General features: G+C 36.7%; 1 protein-coding gene across 2 annotated transcripts in view; it reads left to right on the plus strand.

The window, feature by feature from the left end:
- The window catches only part of TTC13 (tetratricopeptide repeat domain 13), a 40,101-nt gene extending 26,477 nt beyond the window's left edge, over positions 1–13,624 (plus strand). Inside the window, exons 16-23 of one of the 2 annotated variants that reach the window (XM_027721377.2) lie at positions 814–897; positions 2,273–2,357; positions 4,663–4,772; positions 6,168–6,303; positions 7,114–7,193; positions 8,318–8,396; positions 9,924–10,003; positions 13,459–13,624. In XM_027721377.2, the coding sequence (XP_027577178.1) occupies positions 814–897; positions 2,273–2,357; positions 4,663–4,772; positions 6,168–6,303; positions 7,114–7,193; positions 8,318–8,396; positions 9,924–10,003; positions 13,459–13,582 (778 nt within the window). In that variant the 3' untranslated portion in view covers positions 13,583–13,624. The remainder of the gene's footprint in view (positions 1–813; positions 898–2,272; positions 2,358–4,662; positions 4,773–6,167; positions 6,304–7,113; positions 7,194–8,317; positions 8,397–9,923; positions 10,004–13,458) is intronic. The other variant, XM_039379521.1, reaches the window with a different exon arrangement.
- The last annotated feature ends 4,490 nt before the right edge of the window (positions 13,625–18,114 follow it).

The raw sequence follows: 18,114 nt of genomic DNA on the forward strand, positions 1-18,114 counted from the left end.
AAATCGCTTAGAGTGGAAAAAAAGGCTAGATGTACACACCTTCCTGTGATTGACAGTGGTTTTGCTTCCTCAGAGAGCGATAACGTTTGCTTTATAAAATCTTGTTTTGTAGACTGGGAGAAGAGGAAGGACTCCTACAAATGCAATAAGGGTATGTAATTTTTCCTCTCAGAGTGGTTATAATCCTAACAGGTTTCTACCACACTTTAATATAAATTTCTTTTCCTTAGTAGTCCAAGGGAGAAAGCAACACCTTTTTAATGCTTTTGTTTTACAGTTACTACTTGTCACTGTTAAGAGTCAAAGCAAAATTACTTCAATAAAGAGGGACATAGGTGAATAAGGAAAAATGTATGTTGACTGTCAGAGCAGATCAACATATCTATTGCTAAATATGTAAACTGGAGAGTGTTGGTTCTCTAAATAAATGCACAGATTGAGAATTCTTTTCTAATTCTGCAATCTACGAGTCTAGGGAAGATTATATTTTTGTGCAAATTGATATTTATCATATAAATAAGATGTACTGGAATTGGGTACATTTAAAACAGGGAAATACGTATTGAAATGTAGTTTATCAGAGAACAACAATAGTAACGATACATGAGATTTTGTAAGTTCACTATGTAATCTATATTTAAAATGGGGGATTGGCAAATGACCACATAGATAAAACTCTAGTTCATTCCTTTTATTAACAGAGCATCTATGCATAAAATTGTGTCAAGTATTAATGAGTAATAGTTATGTTTTAGCCCTGGAATGCTGAGTTGAAAAACAAGTCTTCAAAAAAAACTTTTCTCTTCTTCGTAGGGGGCAGGTCATTAACATGCGATACCTGGAATACTTTGAGAAAATTCTTCATTTTATCAAAGACCGGATCCTTGTTTATCACGGGTAAATTACTGATTTTTTTTTTTTTCCCCAGCTTCACTCCCCTGGTAATACTGATCTGAAATTTATATCATAGTCATTTGAGAAAGTCTGAGAGATTTTTTTCTTTAATTTTAGGAAGTTCTAATTTTCTTAGTTATCTATAGAGATAATTATTTCCTATTAAAGGTGCAAAATGCTATTTTTTGCCACCTTAAGAAATTTAAACTAATAGGAAAAAAACCATTGTGCATTACAGTGTACTTAGAAACTAATGACTGTTTTGAATTTGTAGCCACAGTTTTGTCATGATCGATTTTCTCAGTTCTTTCTAAGTATATGATTTATTAAAGATGTTTGGTTTCCTTCTGGTAGTTTTAAATGAGCAGAGAATCTTTACTACGTGTTACATAGATGGGTTGGTAGATGTTGTCCTGGAACTGAAGGCAGTTATAGAATTTTGAATAAAAGAATGTGACAAAAAGTAATGTGAAAATTGATATTGGCATCTATTTCAAACTTCTTTAAGTTTTTTATGAGCAAATATGACTGTCCCATCTCTTGGCTCAGTATTCTGATAACATTAAAAACTAAGAAACCCTTTTAGCTTTAAACCCTCTATTTTTTCTTTGGCCTTGTAACCCATATTAAATATGGAGCTCTATTTTTCAATCTCATTATTCTACTTAAATATAAAAAAATTAAAGTGCATAAAATCTTTATAACTATTGAAAACATCTAAGTTTTAGAAAATCTATGATAGTTGCTGAAAGTACATAAGTTCTGTAGTTCCTGGGAAGTCTGTCCTCTATTGGGAGTAAGTTTAAGTTTGTTCAGAGTAAGCCAGCGGCCTTTGACCTTAAACCAGAGCAATTTGTGCTGTGATTTTTAAAATAATTCTGTTCTTAAAATCTGAGTGTACAGTAATTAGTAAATATTAAAACAGTAATTCAACAGGTTTCTTCATGGTCCAGCTGTGTGTGCATCTGGAGTATTTGCTTGCCTTTGAGGCTACAGAGATGCACATAGTTTGTGAAGAATATTTTTAACATTAACTCTATTCTTTTCCATCTTTCCTTATCTAGAAGCCCCTGTCTACACACACTCATGCAAACATTCTTTAATACTTTAGAGTAAGATAGAGTAGTAAATTAGAGTAAGATAAACCTGAAGACTGAAGTTGAGGTTTGAAGCTGAAAAAAATTAATTGAGTTGATATAGGAGATTACTTTTTGAAAAATAGGAGACCATGTGGCCAAGTATAAAGGAATTAATCTTCAGAAAAGAAATAATTAACTTTCAATAACTTACTTCACTATGGCTAATTAGGTTAAAAGTAGGTGAATTTCCAGAAGTGCTATGTGTTCAACTGTTGTATTCCATATTTAATTTTTTCCAGTGCTAATAATCCAAAAGGACTGTTAGAGGTGCGAGAAGCTTTGGAAAAGGTACATAAAGTAGAAGATCTTCTTCCCATAATGAAGGTAAATTAAAGAAAAACTTGAAAATATGATAAAAATAATAAAATGTGTTCGGGGAGATACGCAGTTCCTCAGAATAAAACCATTGTGTGTAAACTTAAAATGAGTAAGTGGAAATACTATCTCAGGTTATTCCAAATCTGCAGTATGAAGGGTTGGACCTTCCCTTTGATGTATGCAGGTGGGTGATGTGTATTTGAAATCCTTGGCCTAACTGCGAACTGGTAACAAAATTATGGGGAAACAGATTGTTGAATGTAATTCTTTGAAGTCAACAGATTCTGTGAACAGATTCACCACAATGGACTCACTGTATGCCTGTGCAGTAGGAAGGAAAAAATTGAACTAAGTGTCTGAAAGATTAAGAACATGGAAGCTCTTTTTTCTTTAGGTTCATTGGTGCAGGTTGGTATGTGATGGGACTGGCAGGGGGAAATGGGGGAACAGTTGCCCTTAGCGACTGGTAGCTGAAATGAAATACTGGAATAATATTCTTGAACTTTGGAAGACTTGTCTGAAAAGGATTGGAGAAACTTGCAGGTTTTCTTGATGGTGGTCTTTGTAGAAAGGCCTTGGATATATGACCTGCAAAATTATTTATACTCTTATCTCAAATTAAGTTTTATTACCCTTGAGCTGGGTTTAAGTAAAAAGTTTTCTCACTCTCCCCCTCTCCTCCAAATTAATCTAGGATGAGCAGCATGTAAATATTTGGTTTGGGGGAATGTTAGAAAATATGTCTTTTTAAAGGATTGGACAGGATTTTAAAGCAGAATAAAATTTGGGAAGAAATAAGTCATTCTAAATAGAGACAAACTCATTGCTTTCTTATCATGTGTGTCCACATTGCAGTTTTGTATCTAAGCAGAGTTGGCGGGTTGCCATAAAACAGGGCTCTCTGAAGCTACATTGCTGCTACTGCTGAAAGACTGTCTGGGTTTGGATTTGTTCACGGGAATAGTGCTCGGTCACTTGTGCACTACAGATATCTTTGCAGGAGCTGCACGCCTAAAGCACTAAATTTTTCTATGGGTTTTTGTAATATGTGTTGTGAATATAAGTGACTTCACAGAACATACCATAATTTTGGAGGTCCTTTTTATATTACTGTCTTGTTCTTGCCCTTGAAAGATGAAGACAAGTGGATGCTAACTGAACTTAAACAAAAACTTGTGCTGACGAGGTAGTAGATGTTGGGGTGAATGGACAACTGATTGTTCTGTACTGCCACACACATGTGCAAGTAGGGCCCTGTAGAGCACCTGATATGGCCGCTGTTGAATTGTAGGCCAGAAAAAATGCTATTAATGGAGTTAAAAGTATAGGTTACGCCAAAAGAATGATGAAAATATATAAACATAGTGGACTGTACATTCCTTATTTCAAAGTAAATGCCTCAACTGGCAGCAGAAGTTCTGTTTTCCATAACCTGTACATTTTGATCTGGTTTGAGTCTCCTGTATCCCATTCCAAACTGTATCAAAGTGGAATGCTGTCTCATTAGAGGCTTTTTGTTCCTTTAAAATAAATCCAGGTTCTCTTCAAACAACACATCTGGATCACAAGTTCTGTTAAAATAAATAATTGCCTGAGTAATTCATTCAACACTAGTGCATAATAGTCATTAGCAGTGCCTGTATAAAATGAATGTCTGCTAATAGCCATGTAGTTTGGTTATGTGGATAGCTGGGGAATGCTGTATGTCAAAAGCTGGGCTTCTGGCTTTACTTAAATGCAGTTTTGCGTGGTTTATAGTGCTCTCTGGCTACAGTGTTACTCTTAGACAATGTAGCTTTGTAAAATTCTTAAACCTAGTGATATCTTCCTTCTGATGAGGATAAACATTAATCGAAACTGAATCACAGTTAAGAAACTGTTCCTTTGATTTGTATTCTGGAATCCACACTTAGACTAATGCAGCCACTTTTTACTGTAAACATAAAATGGGGTCTCAAATTCCTACTTTTGTATTTACATTGTTGCACCAAAAGGTTACTGTCAGCGTGCAACTTGGGGAAAAAATCTATACAAGTGGAACTGCTGTGTATGGTTGCTTTTCATAAACAGTGCTGCTTTCTATTCACTATATAGTTATATAGTTGAATGCCAATATGCTTCATTCAGTATTTATGATTTCCATTCAGTAGGAAATAAAGGATAAATGAAATAATGTAGTCAACAGTAACTTTGTCCTGCTCCCTCAGTTTGTTCATTTTTATTTCTGCTCCTTGTATTTTAAGTGTTTGAAAACAATAACTAGGCAGTCTGCCTCTGTTACCTCTAATATTACACTTTTTCCTTCTGAAAGCAGTTTAACAGTAAAACCAGAGATGGGTTTACCGTGAACACAAAAGTCCCCAGCCTCAAGGATCAAGGGAAAGAATATGATGGATTCACAATTACAATAACAGGAGATAAGTATGTTTGCTATTTTCAGGGGTTTGGGTACACTAAGTAACGATGAGGTATTAACAGTTAATTGTCTGAAATGCCATTTCTGCTTGCATAAAGTGGGTTTTGTTTCTCACTAGTGACATTTTTGGTAAATAACTAAAGTGTATTTGTTTGAGAACTTGATTCTTGTTGTATTCCCTGACAAAAAGGGGATGGGGATAACATTAATGGAGTAGGCCTGTTTGCTTTGATTCTCTAACATATAGCACAAACGTGAAGAAAGACCTTGTTTTTCATCTTAGGTTATAAAATGCCTGAAGGGGAAAAATCTCAAAAATCTCAGTCTTTATCAATATCAAAATACATTTATTCTTGTGAGACCTTGTCTCTTTTGTTGACTGAGAAGTCCTGAATGGAATGGAAATTTCTGTGGTCTAAGAATGGAAGAGACTCTTCTATTTGAATTTTTGACCTTTTTTATGTTTATTTTTGAGATGTTTGCAGACCTTCTATCTGCAAATGAAAATTTAAATAGTAACTGAATGTATGAGAATACGATCGGCGGTCTTTGGGTCACTGTCTGGGTCAGTTAGTAAATTTCTAACTTTATGGATTCTGACTCCTTGTCTTCCTGAAATATGAGCATTACTCTGAAGCTCAGAAGATCTGTCCTACTATTAAATAAAAACTTCGTTTTAATTTAAAAAATTTGAAATTCTCTGCACTGGAATTTTTCCCAGAATTTGTATGCTTCCAATGAGTGGCATGGAAGCCAAACTTCTCTGCTAAGATGTTAATGTATCTCATGGTTTTTCATTTTGCATTGTAAATCATAGGCATATATACAGTGAAATGGCATTAAATGTATGGCCTCACTGTTTTGAGGAAAATATTTTGATGTCAGTAAAATGGTCTTTGTTCTGCACAAACTTTGTTCAGTATCACTCAGACTGGTTTGATCCACAGTTTGTAACCATGCTTTATAGCAAAACAATTTCATTTTGGTGGTTTAGAAGTTAATGAAACTACACTTTACATACATTCTATACAAAAGTCTTAAGCCCATGAAACTATTTTAAAATTTCATATTTCTTATTTTTTACTCACACTTTAAGTGAAATGCTAATGCTTGTCAAGTATTGTTCAGTGGAAATAAAATACTTCATCTGTGATTAGACAGCAATCTTTATGTATCTTCAGACTTACAACGCAATGTAACATTTTTAATTCCGTGATTTTTGGAGTTCTTTTAATTAAATGGGAAGCAATGCCCAAAATCTTTTGCTTAAGGAAAAGTGATGGAAAAAAAGTGATGTGATGTGTAACTGTAGTACATATGTAGCTTACCCTGGATATTAGATTGTGCATCAAGTTCTGTTCAAAAAATGTATCTTCTTTTTTTTTCCGTCTGCTTGATAGAGTGGGGAACATACTATTTTCAGTAGAAACTCAGACAACAGAAGAGAGAACACAGCTGTATCATGCAGAAATAGATGCACTGTATAAGGACCTAACAGCTAAAGGAAAAATTCTGATTCTGTCTGCAGAGCTGGGGGTAAGGCTGTTTTAGTGGAATGATTAATTCATTGGTAAAAGCCTAGTAGGTTTCTATACTCTCTGTCTAACAGTCACTGTTCTAATAATTTTTGATAGAGTTCTTCAGTAATAAAATTGACTGCTTATTTAAACCTAATTATGGACAATATCATGAGAAGTAACCATAATTCTCTCTGTTACTTAAAAATTTGCTATACTTTACCTGCAGTAGTAGAGGGTGTCCAGACAAGGTCTCGATATCACAGTGTGCTCCTTTTTTTTTTTTTTTTTTTTTTTTTTTTTTTTTTTTTTTTTTTTTTTTTTTTTTTTTTTTTTTGTTTTTTTGTTTTTTTTGGTTTTTTTTGTTTTTCTTTCTTTTTCCCTCTTGTTATTTTTTTTATTTTTCTCGTGGGTCTGTGTTCAACTTTTTCACCATCCTTATAAGTACTGTTTAGGATTTGGCTCCTGGTGGCTACATGTAAGATAAGTAACATGAATTCATGAAAAGCACTAGAATTGTTTTTATGTTGATTTGATTTGCCGTGAGAATCTGACGACATTTGAGCTTGTGCTTTTCCTTTTTCATCCCTTAATACAAAGTAGATGAACTATGTTTCACCTACATTTTAAAGATACAACAAAATAGTTTGTTTAAACATCCTTTAATCAGAATTCAACTTCTCAGCTTGACATTTTTCACATTTTAAATGGTTCTTTTAAAAAAAAGATAGTAGTAGTACTGTATGACTTTGCAATAAGTGTACCTTTAGAAGGTATTACCTGGCTATTAAATTATCTTTAATTCACTTTTGTTTTTTCTTCTCCTTAGGAAGTAGATGCTGTTTGCAACTTGATCCTGTCACTAGTTTATTACTTCTATAATTTAATGCCACTTTCAAGAGGTTCTAGGTTAGTGTTTGTGTTCGTCGTGTCTGTTACCTTGGATGCATGTAGTAAAATGTCCATGTGTTGCTGTATCTTAATGCATTTTTTTAAGTATAAAAAAGCTCTGGGTTGAGCTATATGTCCTGTACAGTCTCTCCTTTTGTCCTGCCATGACAATGGGAAGTGACTTAGGACTGCTTTAAAAGCTAGTTTGTAATTTCTGATGGTAACTATGCATAGCTTTATGTATATTTAAAATTTTGAGTAGTCTGTATTTTTAGACTTCAACTCACAGATTGAAAAGTGTCATTTTTAAATTGTAATGCTTGGTTTCCTAATCCATATTGTCTTACCCCACTGTATTCTCACTTAGGAGGCTTTTCCGAAACATGTATTTAAGCTGAGATATACTTTGAGTTAACTTATTTTAATAAAATACACTAAAATATTATTTTAGTAATTTATTGCAACTGTTAGGGTCACCAAATGAAACTGTAGTATAAAGTTCCATATGTCACAGAACTCTTTAACTGAGATTCTATTTTAATGCAAACCTCATTACATTCAAGACTATTATGAATTTCTGTTCCACTAAGCACTTAAGATCTTTAAGCTTACTGCTAAACACAGTTCATGAAAAAAAACAAAAACAAACCTGAGATTTTGGTTTTATAGTCAGATTTTACATTTATCTTACAGAATGAAAGAATTAACAGAAATTCTGTCTGAGATTCATAATTAAAAAATAAATTAAAAAAAAATAACTCAATAGCTTAACAGTGCCTCTAGCTCTATTGCACTAGAGTTCATAAACTCTTCTGGGCTGCAGCTAAGCTTCTTGGGAACAGGAGCTTCCTTTGTTTTCAGCTCTGTGGAGTCTTAAGAACTTCAAAGTCTGAAATCATGATTGTAACTAATGTAGAAACAGTAGTTACACTCCATAGGTTCATAACTTCATTTTAATGGTGTTGGAAGGTAACAGTGATTTCACTTTTTAAGTGTTTTGTGCTTGGTTTTGCTTCTAAAATAACTAAAACGTTAGTTTTTACTAGCCTTCTATGAAACAGTACTATATTCTATTTGTTTTGTAGCTTAACATCATGGAAAGACTTCTACTTCATTTGTTGGTTTTATTTTTAATCTTTTAGTGTGATAGCTTACTCAGTGATCATGGGAGCACTAATGGCAAGTGGAAAAGAAGTGTCAGGAAAAATCCCTAAAGGAAAGGCAAGTATCAAAATATCTCAAAATACAAAAATATTGAAATACGCTGGTTCAGCCTTGATGGAGGAAGTAATACTTGTAAATGTGAGGAAGGAGCTGTAAGATTAAACAGGAACTGCATACTTGTTTGCTGGAGATGGTTTAGCTGCAACTGTAATGTCTGGCAGTCTGAGAGAGTGTTGAAAATTTCATTGCTCTTCTGACAGCAGGTGAGATTTGGAGATAGTATATGCAGTAATTTGCGTTAGTGAAATGGTAGCAGTTTGGTCCCACGAGCATTGCATATTTGTAACTGAAGCATTTCTGGTGTGCTGAGCTGTTCTTTTCAGCATTCTTTGAGAAGGGTTCTGAGAACACTTGGGCAGAATTAGTGACGCTTCTGGCACACAGCAGAAATTTTCTGTCTCTGCTCTCACTGTGTTCTAGAGCATTTAGGGCTTGGTAAGTAGAAATGTATTTGCGACTTCTCTGGATTTCTCCTTCCCCTTTGTATTCTGCTTAATTTAAGGTAAGTCCTAGTTTTTAGTGACTACATTTCAATATTATACCACCTTGCTCAATTAAGTGTTTTACCACCTTGCTCAATAAAGGGTTTTGTTTTCTTCAGCTGTTGGGCTCTTAGCTGTGTTAACTTTTCAGCGTGAAAGGAGTGAGAACACCTCTGTCTCTTTAAAGTATTGTCTAAAAAATCAGTAAAATTGCAGTGAGAATCCAAGTTGTTGAAGAAAATATCCTGCATGGATAACTGAAGAAAGGGCGACTTTCCCTTTTGATCTAGAAGGCCCTGAAAACAGTGAGGTTTGTGCTTTCAGTACAGTGAACTAGTAGCTTTTAAGAGCAAACTGCAATTGCTTAGTAGCCAGAAAGCTTCCTTTTCAGTATGCCATTAATCTGGTATCTTCCCCATTCTGCGGGCATTCAAGCTAACCTAAAACACTTATGTGGGTTTCTTAAGCATTTACTTAGGACTTGATAGGGTAGTGTATTTTGCTGACTGAGTTTAGGCAGGCAAGCAGAGTTTCAGGTTTTCTGACTTACAGGAACACTTGGGACATCTTTACATTTGAGAGTTTTTCCTGAAACAGAGTGGCTGAATTGGAATAAATGCTTTTTTTTGAAAGTTTTCACCACCTGGAGGAAATTCATTTCCCCTGTTGAATGAGCTTTTTTGCCAGATTCCTTAGAAGGGCTAAGCTGGTCCTTAGCTCATGACAACATGCATTTTCAGACTGTTCTGAAGTCAGAGATGCACAGTAGTCAAGAGTCCTGTTATTGCCTGGTAGGCAGTAGCCACAGCCAGTGTAGCTTCCAGTATTGGTTGTGATGGGGTGTGCAAACCCAGAGAGACGTTTAGTGCTGACTTCCAAACTGATGATGAGGGACAAAGTAGGCTGGGCACAGACTGGTTAGTAAGCTTACTCCTGTCTTACCAAGAATATAGGTAGCATGCTTTCAGAGCTCTTCATGAAGTTAGAGAACTTAAAAATTCTGTAATTTCTTAATATCTTTTTTATTTTGTTGCATTTTCAGCTGGTTGATTTTGAAGCAATGACAGCACCAGGGTCTGAAGCTTTTAGCAAAATAGCAAGGAGTTGGATGAATCTAAAAAGGTAAATATTTTTATTCAGATGGGGAATGGATAAATAAAACATGGAAAACTTTAAATATAAAATTTAATATGCACTAAAAATGTTATGAGTTAGTAAATGATTCAGTGGTTTTTTTAACACTGTTTAGGAATTGATAAGACAAGATTTGTATTTACACACACAGTAGTGTGTTTCTATTCTAGCAGAGTAGTTAGTAGTCTACATATTCACTTATTGTGAGTGTTATCCTCTGAGAAAATTATCTGGATTAATATTGTCTTTATTTTGTCCAGCGGTTGATTTTGCCTTTTTATTATTATTTTTTAGCATTAGTAAATCTGGTAATGAGTCAACAAAGCAGGGGGCAATTTTGATTTTTTTCATTCTTATGAATCTCTTCAAACTAAATATCAGTCATTTACTTATCCCTTAGTGCTGATTTGATTTGGGGAATAAGTGTTTTCAAAGTAGATGAACATTTTGAATATACAGAATTACATTACTTAGTATAGCTGCATGGCTTTTGTGCAATGCTTAAAAATTTTGATTTGCATATGAATTGATTTTTGAATACTGAGTACATTGACAAGGAACTAATACTATGAATCTGCTGCATTTGATTTGTCCCTTAGTGGTTATTCCCGATACAAAATCTAAAAATCAAAGACAACACCAGTTCTGGTATCCTTCAAGTCGGTGTCAAGACACTTACAGGGTTCTGAGAGAATTGGCCGATGTCCTTAACAGGGCCATCTATAATCTCAGAAAGGTGGTGCACATCAGGGAACATTCTTGCTGATTGCAGGAAAGGAAATCTTGCATTCATCTTCAGGAAGGCCAAAAGGACAGCCTAGCAAAATTGTAGGCTGGTCAGCTTCATTTTGGTCCCTGGGAAAGCCATAAAATGCATTTCATATACACTTCAGCGTATATGAAGGAGAAGGTGACAGAAAACAGTCAACATGAGCTTACCAAATGTTGTGTGACTCAATATGATTGTTCTCTGATAGAAAGCGACTGGATTTGGGGATGACAAGAGAGCAATCAATGTTGTTTATTTTTACTTCAGCAAGGAGTCCCACAATACTCTCATGTCAAGATCACACACTGTGGTCTGGATGAATGGACAGCTAGATGGATTAAAAAGCTGTTTGGATAATCCCATTTAGGGGGTATTCAGCGCTTTAGACCACACCTAAAATACAGCTGGAGTAAAGACTATGATAAACTGGAGCAAATTCAGTAAAGAGCCACTAAGATGGCCAGGGGGCTGGAGCACAAGCCTTAACAGGAGAGAGTTGGGCTTGTTCAGCCTGGAGAAGAGGAGGCTTTGACCTAACAGCAGCTTTGCAGTACCTGTGAGAAAATGGAACCAGGCAGTGCTTGGTGAGAGGACAAAAGACAATGTGCTTTAGTTTAGACTGAGCATAATCTTTTGATCCTCAAGGTAAGTCAAGCAGTGGAACAGACTGCCCAAAGATGCTGTGCATTCTTCATCCCTGGGGATTTTCAAGATCTGACAGGACAAAGCCCTAACACCCTGGTCTGACTACTCAGTTGACCTTGTTTTGAGCAGGATGTTAGATCACAGACCTCCTGCAGTCTGGTCCAACCTGAGTTATTCTGAGAGCCTGAGGAACTCTGCAGCTGCTCTTAGTGCCAAATAGTGCATACTGATTAGTGTTGTTTAACTTCATTATCAGGGGTTCTCAGTCTGGTGAGTTTCACTAGAATGTAAAATTCCTTCCTAAATGAAGAAGGCTATTAAGAAGACTCAAGGACATCTTTGTCAAACTCAGGCTAAAAATCTACTTGTAAATGAGTCAAATTCAGTCTTCATTAAGGAGTGACATTTTTAAACTACAGAGTAGCAAGTAGTGTTTTTTATTGTAAGTAGCCTGCACAAATATTGTGACATGTTTGTCTTGGAAATATAAAATATTTATGGTTCCCATAATTTTCTACTGTAAATCTCCAAACTTATGTACCTTACTTCTTTATTAATCTTCTGTTCATGTTGGTTTTGTGTTTTGTGTTTGGTGTGGTTTTTTTCTTAAGACATTACCAAAGAGAAACTTCTCTCTTGAGAGCAAAGTCAGTTTAAGCCATTTCAGTGCTATCCATGTGTTTCCGGCTCCCTCAGTTGTACCATTGAAACTTGTATCAAACCACATCAGGGAACTCATTTGTGTTAAAAATAACTTTGCCAAAATAAAAATTTATTTTTAATCAAAACCATTTCATAGCATGGTACCACCTAAAGTGTTGCTGGCTCAAGTGAGAGATGTATAATAGGTAAGGAAATGAGCCAGTGGAGAAAGTGCTAAAGTTGGCTTTGCTTGATGCTGAGAAAAACATTTGAAGAACTACAGCCCAAAGGACTTAGTGTAATAATATGAAGGATTTAGTGTAATAATATGAAGGTAATTAACCTGAGTGGCTAATTTGTCTGTGGTAGATGAATTGTAGTGGGTACGGTAAATAAGGCTGGAAGACTTAAAACAATAATTTGTTTCTTTAACTTCTGCTACTTTTAAAAGCTCTTCCATATAGCCATTGTTTTCATTCTGTATAGTGACTGAGGAGTTACGAGAAGCAAGAGCTGGTTGTGAACAGCAGAGTCTTAGAATCACAGAGTCATTAAGGTTGGAAAAGACCACTGAGATCATTGAGTTCCAACTGCTAACCCAGCACCACTGTGTTCATTGCTAAACCATGTCCTCAGGTGCCACATCCACACACCTTTCGAACACTTACAGGGATGGTGATTCCATCACTTCTCTCGGCAGCTTATTTCAGTGTCTGACCACCCTTTTGGTGAAGAAATTTTTCCTAATATTCAATCTAAACCTTCCCTGGCACAATTTGAGGCCATTTCCTTTGGTCCTGTCACTTGTTACCTGAGAGAAGAGACCAACCCCCACCTTGCTACAACCTTTCAGGTAGTTATAACAAGTGATAAGGTCTCCCCTGAGCTTCCTTTTCTCCAGGCTAAACATCCCAACTCCCTCAGCTGGTCCTCATAAGACTTGTGCTCCAGACCCTTCACTTGTGCTCCATTCCCTTCTCTAGGCACTCTCCAGCACCTCAACGTCCTTCTTGTAGTTAGGGGCTCAAAACTGGCCACAGTACTCGATGTTCGGCCTCACCAGTGCCCAGGGGGATGATCACTGCCCTGTTCCTGCTGGCCACACTGTTCCTGATACAGACCAGGATGTCATTGGCCTTCTTGGCCACCTGGGCACACTGCTGGCTCATGTTCAGTGGCTGTTGACCAGCACCCCCTGTTTTTCCACCAGGCAGCTTTCTAGTCACTGCCCCAAGCCTGTAGCATTGCTTGGGGCTGATTCTTGACTTCAGGTTCCAAATGTGTTGGAGAAGGGGATGAAGTATAAGCTAATGTGTTAACTTTCAGGTAAATCATAGAACTCATCAAAAGATAAATAATTTTGTTGTTGTTTTTTTATCTCTTTCAGTATTTCACCTTCTTACAAGAGCCTACCATCTGTATCAGAGACTTTTCCAACCCTGAGAACAATGATTGAAGTACTAAATACAGACTCATCTCACTGTCTAAAAAAAACTATAGTTGTTGTATAATTTATACAAATAAAAGGCCAAGAGGTACCGCTTCATAAATTATTTTGAATGGCAAATTATGGTCAAAAGAGTTTGATTTGTTTTTTTTTAATAGAACAAACTTACTTGACTATTTATCACTAGAGTAAAAAGAATCTTTCTGTGACCAGTAATACTGAAGAGGAAAAAAGAAGTAGAATAACTGATTTTTCATATTAAGACTCTAACAGAAATTCAGTAGTTCAGGGCCAAACTGAAGAGCAGTAGGAAACTGGATCACAGTTATGAACCAAACATACTGCAGGTGAAAATTTATTTTAAAAAAAAGGAAAGAAAAATAATCTGCGTTGGAAATGCCACTATACTACTTCCCATTGTTTTTTTTTTTTCAAAGCCTCTGACTTCTGCGTGGAAAACTTTGAGCTGTACATATGTGAGTAATTGGTGAATACATAGGTATTTCATGTAATGCAGTCCAGGGAAGGAACAGATGTCAGCTTAAAAGAATGGGTGTCAGGGAAACATCATTTGGAAACAAAAACAAACAAATTACACATTTGGAGTTAGGCTCTTGGTGAGTAAATGTCAGAAACTCAGCAATCTCCCTTTCCAAGTACCCATTGGTGGTGGTGGTTGGCAAAAGTTATCAACGGGTTGACAGTATATTGGGAGAGCTAGCTAGGGTTCCCTCAGTTGTTTTTGTTGGATGGGCTTGGCAGCGTTCTGGAAAGGCAGACTTCCTGTAGGGCAGGGCTCTTTCAGTCCAAATAACATGGACCATACTATGAACCAATTTCTGATTGTAGTAGTGATTATGATATTTCTGGTGAGTCTTTACTGAATTATACACATTTTAGCTTGAGATCCATGACTTCTGAGCTCTTTATCAGGTTAAGTGATTTCAGGAACAGCAAGCAGGTCAAACGTCTGGTTTCCTCAGTAGCTTTGATCAGCTTTTTTTTCCTGCTTGAATATTCAGTATCTCAGAAAAACCACAGAACTGTTTTGTTTTAGATACAGCTTTCAATTCTGTAATATTGATGGTCTAAACTGTGATTCTGTTGCTGTCATCTTCTACATAAATACTGTATTCTTTACTTAGCTTCTTTCAGTTTTCCAGAGGTTAGGGATTTGTTGGGCACTGGCAAATACCTGGCCTAACCGTGTAACATGAGATATACTATAGGATATACTGAAGGAAGAGGCAAAAACATCCTGCATACCCCAAAGTGTACCAGTACCAATGGTGTAGTTGCATTTCTCTATTTACAGCACAGTGCAATCTCAATCCCCTCTTTAATGAAGAAAGAAATACAGCAAAGCATCAAGAATGTTGATACAGGTGACTGATTATAATAGGGTGGATTTATGGAATGGAGGGTCTTTTCTTGATTATTCCACAGAAGTATTTATTGGATTCAAAGGGGGCTCTGTGTGTGTGTGTGTTTAAGTTCGGGGATGGAAGTGCCATAAAGTAAGTTAGAACTGCAGTGAATACTGACATCCATTATATGAAAAGCCACGTTGGTTTCAAGTTAGATTTCAGTATTTGTTACTTTATTTGCAGAGTAGGACAGCTATGGGCAGCTAGAGGCCTGAGAGTTTCTGTATGAAGGATTTTCATAGAGATAGAAAATAAATCCCAGAAGGTGGATGTGTCTTCATTGGGAAGCAGTGCATCCCACCCAATGTGAGTAGCTCAGTTCCCTCATGATATGCATTTTAGAGGTTATACATTTGTCTGCTGGTCTAGTTTATTAACTGGCTGCTCATTGGATATAGCAAGAACATCAGCAATGCAACTTCCAGTTTGGACTTCTATTGGATGAAACTACAGGTATTCTGAAACCTACCTCTGCACTGGGAACCAAAATGTGGCAAGTGAAGAAAATGAGAGACTTGCTTCACAAGTGTGCTCCCAATTCAAATTAAACCAGTAGTGTGTATGTACCTCTGGGAACTTTTCTTTTGTGAATGTTCATAGTCTAGGATTTTATGTTGAAAACAAAACGGTAGGGAAATAACATGCTTTCCTTCCACTTGAAACAAATGTTGCTATGTAGTAACTCTTCCTCTCTAAGAACAGACTCTTAGAGTATTAACTTCTTGCCATGCTGACCTACAGTGGTGTTACCAGACTTGTAAGCACAGCAGAAGTAACATTGTATGAAGCAGATATTTTGTTCAGTGTTTTTAGTCCTGATTCTAGTATGTCTAAGAGTAGCTCTAGAATCTATTTCAAAGTTTGCATGGACTGTACTGGAGCTGCACTGATAATAACATGGTTAGATTTGATTAAAAAATAGTGACCCAACTTCCAGCCAAGGGTAGAATGATCTAATGTGCAATATCTTGAAGTGTAGAAATCAACATTTGCTTTGCAAATATCAGAAAGCAAATGCTGTGCTCATGTCTAAACGCATTTTCCCTAAAGCCTCTTTTTCTCTTCTCCTGCTTGTTTGCTTGTTAAGTTCAGGTACATCTGATCAGGGATGTGTAACAGATGAGTGCCCGAAACACAAGGAAATCTAGAAAACTGGGGAAACACCTGTTTGGAATCCAAGTTGTTTGCCTTTAGTGAGCAGTAATGCACTTTGTAACGTTGCTATGTGTTTGGAAGGATAGGTATAATTTTGAGTAAGTAAAACTCATCAGAAAAAAAAAAAAAAAGGCAGAATTTCCTATGCAGACCTATTAACCAAGCCATAATAAAAGCAAATTTGACCACTTGTCTGGCTGGTACTAATGAACATGCATTTTAAACTTTCCTGATCAGAATTTCTGTAAAGGACAAAAGTAGGTGTTTCATTCCAAGTAAGGATAAAGGAGGCTTGTCAGTTTTGATTGAAACTATTGGGTTGCTTTCCAAATGTGACAATGGTATTTTTCCACCATTTTGTTGCTTGAGTACCTTCCTCTATCCCACTAGAAATAAGCACTATTTGCTTTTTCTGTTTAAAAGTCCAGAAGTTTCAGAAACCTCTACTAGACTTAATTGTGGAGGAAAGGAATTGTTACTTTCTGCCTACCTAATGGAGAAATGGGTACAGTAGCCTGGAAGAGATGCCAAACTTTATGCCTTGATTGTATTCTAATGGTGTGATCTTTCTTTTAAGCCTGTAAGTTTTCTTACACCTTGTGTTACTCATTGAGAAAGGCGAAGTCGGCATTGGCACTTGACCAGACAGTCCTTGGAACTGTAAAATAGGAGGTTTCTTGTTTTAGGGATTAGACTAGAGGAAGTGGAGAAAGGATGGTGGGGAAGAAAAAAATTGCCTGGGCAAACAAAGCATGTACCAATGTCTGGGTTTCCTTCTCCTCATTTCTTATTCCTGTGACTGACTTCACACCCACCCCCTGATGCCAGAGGAAAAGATTGATGGGACATCAAAGAAGGGTAGGTGTAACATGGATTACACCACTGTGAGTGTGTGTGTGTGTGTGTACATACGTGTTTCAAAGGCTTGTTTCTCTGGGCGTGATGCGGATGACTAAGAAAGCGAGCTCAAGTCAAGTGCTCTCAAACAAGTTTAACAAACAAAACAGGATTATATAACTGGGCTGGTATGTGATGACTTGGGGAACTAATTACCTCCTAAGAACCAAATATGTGGAAAATCTAATTATCATTTTCCATCCTCTTCTGTGTCATCTTAGACAAGCTGGTCTAGCGATATCATTTGAACTCTTAAATGGGAACATTAATATATTGCAGTCCTAACCATTTATCGATTAAGAATAATGTCAAAGAAAGCTTAATGAGGAAAAAAAAATTGGCTAAGCAATGAAAAACCATTAACCTGAATCACAATATTTGTGTGACTGCGTAATCTATTTTGAAGATAGTACAAATTCACATGCAAGTACCTAGGCCAAAATTCAAAATAGATTTAGCCTCGCATAAATCTTCTGGCATATTTGCCTGTCTTAGGTAAGTTTGCTTTGTTTTTGTGGAAAGAGGAACTATGTGTCCCCACCCCTGGAGACTTTGGACGTCTTTTGTGAGTTTGTGTGGTACCTCTGTGAATGCTTAGCCAAAGTCAGGACTTGTTGCAGGAAAAGAGAGCATTTGTACAGTGAAGGAAGAGACCAGAAAACCTAGTTACTTCAGCCTCTAGGAAATCTGTTTTACCAGTATAACTAATGCTTGCTGCATAGACTTGTTACACTTAGGCTGCAATTTTTTGTATTATCAAAATAATACAGAAGCTTTAGACCATCTTGCTCCCTAAACCTGTTGAGTTGGATAAAATAGCCCATCCCAGGCATCATGTCCCTTCTGACAGCAGCTGCTCGCCCTTCTATCGTGTTAAGAAACACGTAATACTTATTTAGAAGTTAGGAAAGGCAGGTTCTTGGTTCTGGCCCACTCTGCCAGCTGAGGCAAGTCGTTTCCTGGTGCTCCTGGCCCTGGCAGCGTGGGAATACTACAACTTGTCTCCTCTGGAAAGAAGGGGAAGGGCTGTGGGAGACGAGCGCTACGGTAGGAGCAGTCGAGGGCAGCGGGGTCCTGTCAGCCCCAGGCTACCGACGGTAACGAGACCGAAGCAAGC

This window comes from Pipra filicauda, unplaced genomic scaffold (assembly GCF_003945595.2).
Source record: "Pipra filicauda isolate LSUMZ 115617 unplaced genomic scaffold, ASM394559v2 scaffold16_size7369187_pilon, whole genome shotgun sequence".
Classification (NCBI taxonomy): Eukaryota; Metazoa; Chordata; class Aves; order Passeriformes; family Pipridae; genus Pipra; species Pipra filicauda.